The sequence below is a fragment of the Bidens hawaiensis genome, unplaced genomic scaffold, assembly GCF_021521415.1.
Source record: "Bidens hawaiensis isolate Kalapana, Puna unplaced genomic scaffold, B.hawaiensis_p1.1 tig00039051_1, whole genome shotgun sequence".
NCBI classification, from domain to species: domain Eukaryota; kingdom Viridiplantae; phylum Streptophyta; class Magnoliopsida; order Asterales; family Asteraceae; genus Bidens; species Bidens hawaiensis.
In genome coordinates this window covers 123,474-134,763 of record NW_027505589.1, presented here as the reverse complement: position 1 = coordinate 134,763, position 11,290 = coordinate 123,474, and the positions used below count along the sequence as shown (strand labels likewise).

General features: G+C 36.6%; 1 protein-coding gene and 1 pseudogene across 1 annotated transcript; one reads left to right on the top strand and one right to left on the bottom strand.

Moving 5' to 3' along the window:
- Positions 1 to 4,118: 4,118 nt before the first annotated feature.
- LOC143614124 (putative CCR4-associated factor 1 homolog 11 pseudogene) lies at positions 4,119 to 5,275 on the top strand (annotated as a pseudogene).
- A 510-nt stretch (positions 5,276 to 5,785) lies between these two features.
- Positions 5,786 to 9,048, bottom strand: LOC143614127 (putative nucleoredoxin 1). Its single transcript, XM_077087649.1, has 4 exons — positions 8,923 to 9,048; positions 7,077 to 7,556; positions 6,508 to 6,987; positions 5,786 to 6,435 (listed from the first exon to the last, which is right to left on the bottom strand). The coding sequence occupies exons 1-4, from the start codon at positions 9,013 to 9,015 to the stop codon at positions 5,797 to 5,799; spliced, it is 1,692 nt and encodes a 563-aa protein (XP_076943764.1). The 5' UTR covers positions 9,016 to 9,048; the 3' UTR covers positions 5,786 to 5,796.
- Positions 9,049 to 11,290: the final 2,242 nt, after the last annotated feature.

Below are 11,290 nucleotides of genomic sequence, written 5' to 3'. Positions count from 1 at the left end.
CCATATATGGAGATGATGATGATTGAAAGTGGAAGATGAGTCTGGGAAACAGATACAATGGAAATGGAAGAATAAAACGAAAACCCTAAAAGGCTTTCTTTTTATCACAATTGGGTGCCCAGATTTTGTAAAGCACAATGCCTAGCAATCAATTTTCAAAAGTGTTCTAATTATGTCACTTAATTTTAAAAAGTGTTTCAATTAATTCACTCAATTTTCATGTTTGATTAAATTAAAGGTTTTAACATGTTTTTTTAGCATTTTTCTTTTTTGTTTCACATAGAAAATCTTTTTACCTTGTTTTTTTTAAGTTGACACTGAGTGTCGACGTGAATTTTATTTTTTATTTTTAAATTTTAATATAATTAACGTTTTTAAAATTTTTTTAAATATAACTACATATATTGCAAATTCTGACCCCCACATCTTATCCTTCATTTCTTTTTTGAAACACAAAAAAATCGGTGAGACTTGAGTTGAAGATTTAGTGACCTAATTTGGGGAAAATATGCATCAGTGATCTAATTCGAACACTTTTGAAAGTTAGTTACTATTTTATAAGATTTTCCCTTATTAAAGTAAACATGGATTGGATGTTAGAAAAAGATCAAAGAGAAAGAAAGCAAGAATAAATTTGCATTCTTATATATGTTTTCATTGACTTCTTAAATTGTTATATTGATCGGATATCCGATCAATAGAACAATTTTGGGGAAATATGAAAATAAATATTTGAGAAATTAGAGAGGAAGAAATATGCATTTGTTCTTTTTTTTTTCATGAACGATGTTTAATGTTTTCTTTTTATTATAAAACTATCTATTAAATTATATTATTGTTTTAAATTTTAATAAGAAAGAAAATGTCGTTGAAGCCCCCGTTCACTTGAACCACAACAGGTTCCACAAGGGCTTCAACGAGTGTACATCGGTGTCCAGTCAGTATTATATGATACGATATTACTAGATGAATTCATGATGGGGCTTCAACGGGAACACACAGTTCAACACATGATAATGATTTGTTATTATTGAATAAAAACCCATACAAGAAGACTATATATATGAATAGATACTCTGAGAGTGCCGATATGAACCTTGTAAAAATTATATACCCGTTATTGAAAAGTTCAAAAACAAATCTTTCCTTGTGGAAATCCGAGATTCACCCATTTTGTGGGGTGGCAACGCACAACGCTAAAGATGTTGGATTGCATAGAGCGAAACTCAAGCACCAAATGAAGAAGGGTGCTTGGAGTAGGAAGTTTGAAAGCCGCAAAATTGGGTTTTGCATATGAAGTAGTAGCAAGGGCTAAAAACTGTTCGGGAATGCCTTTGGTCGGACACATTTAATGCCATCCACAACAACAAACATTTGGGGAAATACATTACACTACGTGGAAATCATTGCCAATGTATAATCGGAAATTCGCAATTGTCCCTATTAAATATTAAAATCGATATACTTAGGCTATTAAAAGCAACATTGGATTTGGGAGATAGGATGCTATTTTGGCATGGTTCTTGGGTTGATGAAAAACCTATGAGGTTTTTATTTCCTTATTTCCTACTTCATATGAGCTACAGGTAAACAAATGTGTAAAGTTGAAGATCATATCCAAAGATAACATGACCCAATACACTGGGCATGGCATTGGAAGCGTATAAAGTTGGAGATTACCAATGCATTGAAACTTCATTGATATCGCAACCTAGTACTCCTAGCGCACAACTTCTCGGCTGAAAAGGATAGGTGGGGTGGACCAAAAATGGGTTGGATAACTTCTCAGTTCGCCTAGCAAGGAAGATCATAGAGGAAAAAGTGTTCGACCAATGCAATTACGTACACAATTGGTCAAATCGAGTCCTAAAAAAGTGGATTTCTAAAGGTGTAGAGTAGCCTTGAATAAATTCCCATCAAAATATGGATGGTAATGGGTCGGATTTAGGTAATTCCAAACTCATATCCGATTATTAAAGCCCCTGCTAAACCCGTCCAAAACAATCCCCACGGGTTAAAATAGGTCGTTCATATAACAAGTGTGGTGTGCGGGTGATATTACTTCTCAAGTTTATGATAATTACAAAACAAGTGTGGAGCGTTTAGCAACTTGTGTTTTTTACGCCAATTGAAGCACTTATCAACCAATTCATATGCATGACAATAAGTTTTTGCTTAGTATGCAATGGTTATCAAAATTTAAGCGGCCCACTATTTTTTTTATAATAAGTAAATTAAAATCCAAGCGGCTCACCCAGATATTGTAGATGTCCATTTATATTTTAAAATTTTGAGCGTCTCGATGAGATTTTTGACATATGACGTAGCTGGTTAAAAATCTAGTTGGATAATGATTACTAACATGGCTGCCAATGGGAGTTACGATGAATAGTTTCCTAGAGAGCCGATTCTGATGGACAAAATGGTTACTTTTGATAGAACAATGTCTGATTCATTGCGATTAGGGTTGTAAACGAACACGAACAACGCACTGTTCATGTTCGTTCGTTAAGAAAATAATGTGTTCACGAACACTTATCGAACGAGGTTTTATGTTCGTGTTCATTCATTAAGGAAGTTAATGTGTTCACGAATGGTTCACGAACACAAGCGAACACAAATAAAATCGGCAGAGCCTAGAGATTGAGACCGATGTATTCATCAATGTGAATAATGAAAGCCTGTAAACGAATCGAATGAACACGAACAAGGGCATGTTCGTGCTCGTTCATTTAACTTTAAAAGAACACGGACATTTAATCGAACAAATATTTATATTCATGTTCGTTTATTTAAAAATGGACATTTGTGTTCGTTTGTTTAAAATCTAAACGAACATAACTGAACAAAGATAAATGAACATGTATGAACAAATGTAAATGAACTTAAATGAAAACAATTAAATGAACACAGATTAACAAATATAAAACATTTAAGCAGATTACCTATCCAGATAATATAATTATTTTCTATTAATACATAAACAAACATAAATAAACAGACATAAACGAACGTTCATGAACATAAATGAACGGTTCACGATAGTTCACCGAACGTTCGGTTCGTTTACAGGCCTAATTGCGATAGGTCTAGTCTTTGATATGAATACGTTTAAGATGATTACGTTAAGTGCGTGTTGAAAGTGAATTTTGGCAGAGTAACGATATGAAACTTGATAAAATATGACTTCTGTTAATCATGAAATAGCTTGCAGGGTATATATAGACGATGAGACATTCGTGTCTCATTCGTTAGGCAGGCCTAACAAACCTCTCATTCTTCCCTATACGTTAAGTCATTCGTTAACATCCCCTAACGAATGACACTACAAACGTTAATTCACATTCGTTAACATCCCTAACGAATGAGTACAAAATATGCGGTGTCTCATTCGTTATTATAACTTAACGAATGAGACTTACATTAAATCACCACACTACCTCTATACATTAAACTATTTTCAAAATACATTAAAACAAAGACCGAGACGCAAAACGATGTATTAACAACTTTAACCAATCAGATGGACATTTTGGTCATTGATATTTGTTGGAAATCAGGCCCCAAACTTCAACAAAAAAACACACAATACTTGAACAACTTGTTCCACTCTTTTCAATATTAAACGCAAGAATGCAATAACCCTACACCTCTACTTATATTAACAATAACTCGTTTCCTACTCCAACTATAATCCCTATAATATTCAAACACATAATAAATGAATGTTATTCGAATCACCACTTTAATTCTCGATTAGTCATACTAAACCCAGTTGATATGTGAAATCAAGATTATATAATTGAGTATTATCATATCTTATGATCTTGGTGTCATAATTTGCATTACACTTCCCTCCTCATGTTTAAACATGTTTAAATGATATTTAAACGTGTTAAGTATGTAGAGATTGCGAATCGACTGATATTTAATTTAATTTAATACCAAATTTGGTCTTCTGGAAAGTAGGCAGGTTCTTTGTTGGATCTTGACCCTTACACTCATTATTAGTCAAACAAAGCTGAGCTGGACACCATGAATCTGGACATCTTTCCACCCATCATCTTCTATATATAAATTCATATTCCAACAGCAAAATACATTCAAATATTAATAATATTAATCATGTCAAATTGTATTGATAAAACCATTACAATCCGACAAGTATGGTCTCACAACTTACACTCCGAGTTTAATATTATCCGATCCATCATCGATCAATACCCCTTCATCTCTATGGACACCGAGTTCCCAGGTGTTGTATATCAGCCGTTGGATCAAGTCACATCATACAAGCATCGTCAGCCGTCGGATCATTACAAGCTTCTTAAGTCAAACGTTGACGTTTTGAACTTAATCCAGTTAGGTCTCACCCTCACTGACAAATTCGGTAACCTTCCACGTGTCAATGGGACCCACACAGAACAACGTTGTATCTGGCAGTTTAACTTTAGTGACTTTGATGTGGCGCGTGACGCCCACGCGCCGGAGTCGATTGATTTGTTGAGGCGTCAAGGGATTGACTTTGAGCGGAACCGGGTTGACGGGGTTGACTCGGCGAGGTTTGCCGAGTTGATGATGTCATCCGGGTTGGTGTGTAATGAGTCTGTCGGTAGAGTTGGGTGACGTTTCACAGCGCGTATGATTTTGGGTATTTGTTGAAGGTTATAACGGGGCGGGTTTTGCCCGATGGGTTGTCGGGGTTTTTGGAGAGTTTGAAGGTGTTCTTTGGGGAGAACGTGTATGACGTGAAGTATTTGATGATGTTTTGTCGGAACGGGTTGTATGGTGGGTTGGAGCGGGTGGCGGGTCTTTTGGATGTGAGCCGGGTTGCTGGGAAGTGTCATCAGGCCGGTTCGGATAGTTTGTTGACGTGGCATATTTTTCAAAGGATGAGAGATTTGAATTTTGTTGATGTGGGGCCGGAGAAGTATGCCGGTGTGTTGTATGGATTAGAAGCTTAGCTAATTACGTTTAATTATTTAGGGTCATGTTGGTAAATTTGTTTATTAGAAGTTGATACATTATTTGATAAACATTAACGTGACAATGTCTGAAACTAAAGGCTTATGTGCACGAGTCAATATAAAACATGCTTTTAGGGGATCCTACTACCATTGGCATCTTTGCCGCCTCCACCACCACCATGACACACTACGGCCGCTACCACCGCACACCATCACCACAAGAATTTTTGTAAGCACGTAACCTATTTTAAAACGACTCATTTCAATAAAACAAGTCCTCATTTTGGGTTAGAGCCTGTTTTAGCCCATTTTGGGTCTTTGGAGGTGACCTAGGATGCTGGGAAGTGTTATCAGGCCGGTTCGGATAGATCGTGGACATGGCATGTTTAACGGAGGATGAGAGATTTGTGGAGAAGCATGCCGGTGTATTGCACGAATTGACCACCATCTCCACTCATAACCTGTTTTAAGACTACTCATTTCAACAAAACAAGTCCACATATTGGGTCAGAGCCTGTTTTAACCCAAACCAAACCAAACCAATACCACTTTAAAACGTACCATTTCAACATAGGATTATTTTTGTTATTTTATTAGACCAGGGGTGTGATAGATGGTGTGACCGACGGAGAAAACAGTGATGGTGCCAAACTGCCAATTGACCAAAGGAGTACAAACTACAAACCAAAAATCAAACCAGTTTTATTACACACATAAACTTCATCAAACCTTACATGCATAGCACACCATAACATCACATAATATCACATAACTACAAAGTTAAAACTTAAAATCTTGTAGTACCTCATAAGTCATAACACAAACTCATTTACGAAGCTTTGTAGCAAACATCCCCATCACACACCCACCCTTCATTCGCTTTCCCGTTATCCTTTTCAAGAGCACATTCAGGATGAAGATCAAAGTTACACTCCTCACAGTTATAAGCCCAAATCTTCCCGTCCTTGTCACACTTGTCACACGTAAACCCTTGCGAACGAGTCAGAACAAGCTCATGCTCCTCATGCAACGCATGCTTCACTTTATCCGGCCACCCCTTCGCCATGTCAGCAAACTTAGCTTCAATCTCAGCCAAACGTTCATCCGTGAAGGGGAACACCTCAGCACCATGAAGCATCACAAGCCCTCTAGCCTCCGTTGTGATTGTCTTCCCCGTGGGCCCCAGAGCTACCAACATTGGTATGCCATTGACTTTGAACAAACGGCTCAATGACTGCTTTCGTTTGTCATTGTATGGAAGTGTTAGCCAAGGCATAGTGGCATAGTACTCATCATATGAAGCTTGGTCTCTGTCACTTGAAATGAATATCACTTCAAATGCATCATGTTTGGATTTGATTTCGGCATATGTTTCAACAAGTTTTGGAGTGAATGCACGACACGGTGGGCACCAATGTGCAGAGAAGTATAGCAGGATGTGTTTGCCAACCAAATCAGATACAGGAATCTATGAAAATTATATGAAATTAGTGACTAAAAAAAAGTGAAAATATAAGTATATGATAGCGGCATAACGCACCTTAACACCATCTTTCCCATGTACAAAATCAAGATCGCCCGAAACCAGAACAGACTCCAAAGTTTGTGCTTCTTGTTTAGCCTTTTCGATCTTCTCAAGCTCAGAGAATTTTTCAGGTGTAAAAGGGTACGCGTTAACACCGTGCTCTTCAATGGCATCAGCAACATTGGGATGAAGAGTTTTCCCATCTGGACCAATAACGACTACAGTAGGGAGGACCGAGAGCTCAAAATACCTAACCAGTTTCTCACATTTCTTGTCCTTAAACGGAAGTGAAAACCATGGGACGGATTCAAGCACTTTCTTGAAGGATTCTTCATCATCGTCAAGGGGAATCATTACTACTTCAAAGTCATTACCTTTTGCTTTTAACTCGTCGTATACTTTGACAAGTGTACTAGTGTAATCAGACGATCTTTTAAATGTAGACAGTACGAAGTATAAACCAACTGTCTTCCCTTCAAGTTCGTTTATAGGCACCTTACATAAAAGTAAAGTAATGTGTCACAATCACATAATATATCATGAAATATGAAACAGTTAATATAAAAGTACGGAAAATTGCTCACCTTATCGCCATTAGCTTTAACGACAAAGTCACGAGATGGAGACGCAAGCAGGGATTTCAAAGATTGATTTTTCTTGGCTTCTTCTTCTTGGTCTTTAAGTTCTTTAACCCGTTCAGGGGTAAACGGGTACCCTTCAGACCCATATTCTCCGATGATCTCGACCCCACGATCAGTCAAAAGTTTTCCACTTTCGTCAAGGAACACAAGATGAGGTATTCCATTTACCTTGAAGCATTGATCTAAAGCTTCTCGGGTTTGGGAATCAGAGAATGGAACAGCAAGCCAGGGCATTTTGGAGAAATAACCAGTAAATGATTCTTCATTTTCATCAGCTGATATGAATACAATCTCCAAATCACCTTTTACAGCAAGTTCATTGTATATATCCACTAGATTTGGTGTGAATCTTTGACATGGAGGACACCATGATGCAGAAAAATATAAGCCCAATTTTTTTCCTTTCAATGTGCTAATTGCAACCTGTTAATTACAAAATTTATTAAAAAACATCCTTTAACAAGTGTACCGTAGGAGTGTAAATGAGCCGAGCCGCTCGTGAGCTACTCGAGATTGGATCGTTAGAACTCGAATCAAGCCGACCTTACACGAGCTTGAGCTTTTCTTGACGCTCACTTAATGAACAAGCTCTAGCCTGAGCTTCACATATCGAGCTCGAGCCGGCTTGCAAGACAAAACAACATTTTTATTATATAATTTTAATTTAATATATTTATACATTAACTTTTATCATATACAATTATGATAAAAATAAGGGATAATGACCAAAATGTCCATTTGCCCAACCAATTCCCAAAATGCCCACCCTAAAACTCGTCAGCCCGATCACTTTTTAATCGTTACTTGACGGGAGTGTCTTAACCAGCCAGATTCTATTAAGCGTCATAAAAGTTAAAGGTCGCTATTTGTTTTTTAAAACGTCGGAACCGACAGGATTACTTAGGCGTCTGACAAGATCATTTAGGCTTCTGAAAAGATTTATTTTGGCGCCCGACGAGATTTATTTTGGCTTCCAACAAAATTTTTTTGGCTTCCAACAAGATAGTTGGATAAATAGCTGACTCTGATTGGTTAAAAATCCGTTCGAGTAGTGATTAAAACATGATCGGATCGACGAGATTTAGGGTGGAGATTTTGGGAATTGGTTGGTCAAATGGACATTTTGGTCATTTTTGCTAAAAATAATTCAGTAATATTTAAAACCATAATTATAAACTTATATGTATATAATTACAAAAATATATAAATAAAATAGTTGAATAACTGGTAGATAATAAACGAGCTATCCACCACTTGTGGACTAGTGGTAGAAAGGCTTGGGTTCTCCAGTGGAGCCTCAATTTCGATCCCCACTTGTGGCACTTTTGATGGATTATGGCAATGAAGTATTTGGCTAGGGCTTGTGAGATTGCCAGTCGAATCCCAAGCCTGCCCGGGTTTTCGTACCACCGTGTGTTACACCACTGGCAAGTGGCGGTCGGCGGTATGGCCTCCCGGGGAACGCCCAAGCCAAACTCTGAAGCCAGCGTGGGCCCGGTTAAGATAACATAGTCTGGCCAGAAGCGGTAGCGTAAACACAAGAAAGTCGTAGTACTAAAAAAAGATAATAAACGAGCTGAGCTTACTTACGAGCGGAGCGGCTTGTAAACGAGTTCAAATCAAAGAAATTTAAGAAACTGATGATCTAACAGTCACATATGATCCACCAATTTGTATAAAATGATCCGATTTCAGAGGTCAACACTTAGTGCATCTATAAACTAGCCGAGTAAACCTAATTTCCGTTAGCAGTGAAATCGATCCGACATATATTAATTAAATTGAATACCTGATCACCGTTGTTGCGAACAAGGTAATCTCTTTCAGCGGACGAAAGGAGAGACTGGACATCGTGAACATCAACCTCAACAGTTTCTGCCATTGCGATTTGCGAGTCCGATTATACCCAAAATGTTAATAACGTTTGGGGTTTTAATAAGCCAAAAAAGTTCAGCAACTTCTTGGAAAGAAAGTTGGTAGTAATGAGAGCATATTCCTCACGCTTTAAATCAGAATTTCTTCCTTCTCTTTTTAAGTTTTAGTCATGTTCGGAATTACACGATTCGTATTAATTTTGACGCTATCGGTAATAAAAAAACACAATTACTGAAAAACCTTAAGTTTCGTCATAAAGTTCCAAGTCTAGTCATTACCCCGTGTCATTGAACCAGAAAATGAATTGTGCGACGAAAATGTTCACTTGATCAGTTAATTTATACAAAGTGTTAATTTGACCAACTATTTTTTTTTCTTGTAATGTAATGTCTCCTTTCAGTTTTGTTGACCTCCAAACTTTTTAATCATTAGCTGACGGAGTTTTCAACTAACAAGATTATGCCATACATTATAAAACTGTTAGGTCATTAACTATCTTTTTAAATCATCGGAGCCGCCAAGATTTTTTAGGCGTCCAACGAGATTTGTTTTCACGTTCGACGAGATTTTTTTTGGCTTCTAATTAGATTTGTATCAGCTTCCGACGAAATTTGTTGATCAAAATTTTTTGTTGGTTGAAAACTTTGTCATCTAATGATTAAAAGGTGTGTTAATCAATGAGATTGATAATGGACATTATAAAAAAAATGAAATATTGGTTTTAAATAAGTTCAATTATGCTTTGTTGGCAAATAACAATACCAATTTCACACTCTGCTAGTGGTAGTCACAGCTAAAGATGTATTTGTTTCTAAAGGTCCGCAACTAACTAATATTTAACTCCGTTAGTCTTATGCTGAGGTGGCACCCGTCCACCTTCATCTCCACCAGCACCACGTTGGAAAACTGCAACTCGTCTCAATTCTCCCCGACATCGTTACACTGTCTCACTCACTCACTCACTCTCTCTCTCTGCAAAACACGTTGAAAAATTAGAAAACGAAGCAAATCTTATATTCTTCCTTGCCCAAACCCTAGAACCCGAACCCAATGTTATTTTCAAAAAAAATCAAAATCATTGTTACACGATTTACAAAATAAACACATGGCTTTTATTAACGGAATCAAAGCAAGTCAAATGATATATCAATTACCTCGATTGTGCACGATTGAGGATGGTGGACTTCATCGGAGAAAACGACGGCGACACGTCGGTCAGGTTTCGAATGAAGGGGAAGGTGGCCGGAAAAGTGATCGGAGAGAGAGTGAGTGAGTGAGTGAGTGAGTGAGTGAGTGAGAGAGAGAGAGAGTAACGGTGTCAGGGAGATTGGAGGCAAGTTGCATGTTTCTGGCGTGTTGCGGCCAAATAAGATGGTTGGGTGCCACCTCAGCATAAAACTAACACAGTTAGTCATTCGTTAGTCGCGAACCGTCGGAAACAAATATATTTTTAATTTGGGCTGTCATTAGTGTGAAGTTTGATCAAATAAAAAGCAACTTTGAGATTGCTGAATGACAGATAAATCACAGACAAAAAAATATAATAAATATATATAACAACGGAGCCGTCATAGTATTTTTGAATTCCTCCGAAAGGAAAAGGGATAGAGAAAATGCCTCGAGCCAATGCCTACCTTTTTTGAAACATTTCCGGTTGTTTTGATAGACGGAGACGGGATTGTTAGAGCCGATGTTCTGTTTCGAAAAAGATTATTATTTGTCAATAAGACATAATTAAGATTATTTAAGAATAATATTCTAAAAAAATTGATGAGATGGACATTTTGTTTATTTTTACTTGTCACATACACCTTTTGATATGTTCCTTTTAAATAATGAGATTGATGATGTCGTGATTCGTGACTCATCATGCTCAGAAATTTTGTTTTCTTTCTCTTTGTTTTTTATTATTTTATTAGTGTACTTGTTAAATATATAATTTCCGACGACCATAACTATCGTCAATGTGACAACGTGCTATGATCTAACACATTAAATGAAATAATGAATGGAAAATTTTAAAATAAAATTAATAAAAAAAATATTTTCATCAATCTGGTTTAATCTTATTTATCACTTTCGTTCAAAACATTTTTATAAATAATTGTTAATGTTTTTAGTTTTTAATTTCTTTTTCTTACATGATACATTTTTTGTCCAACTTTATTATTGAGAATCATTTAATGACAAATTTTATATTATTCTACTAAAGACATTGAATTGGTTTAAACCAATCATTTAAGTTTTACTTTTGTTTTATTGTTGTGATTTTTTCCTATCTA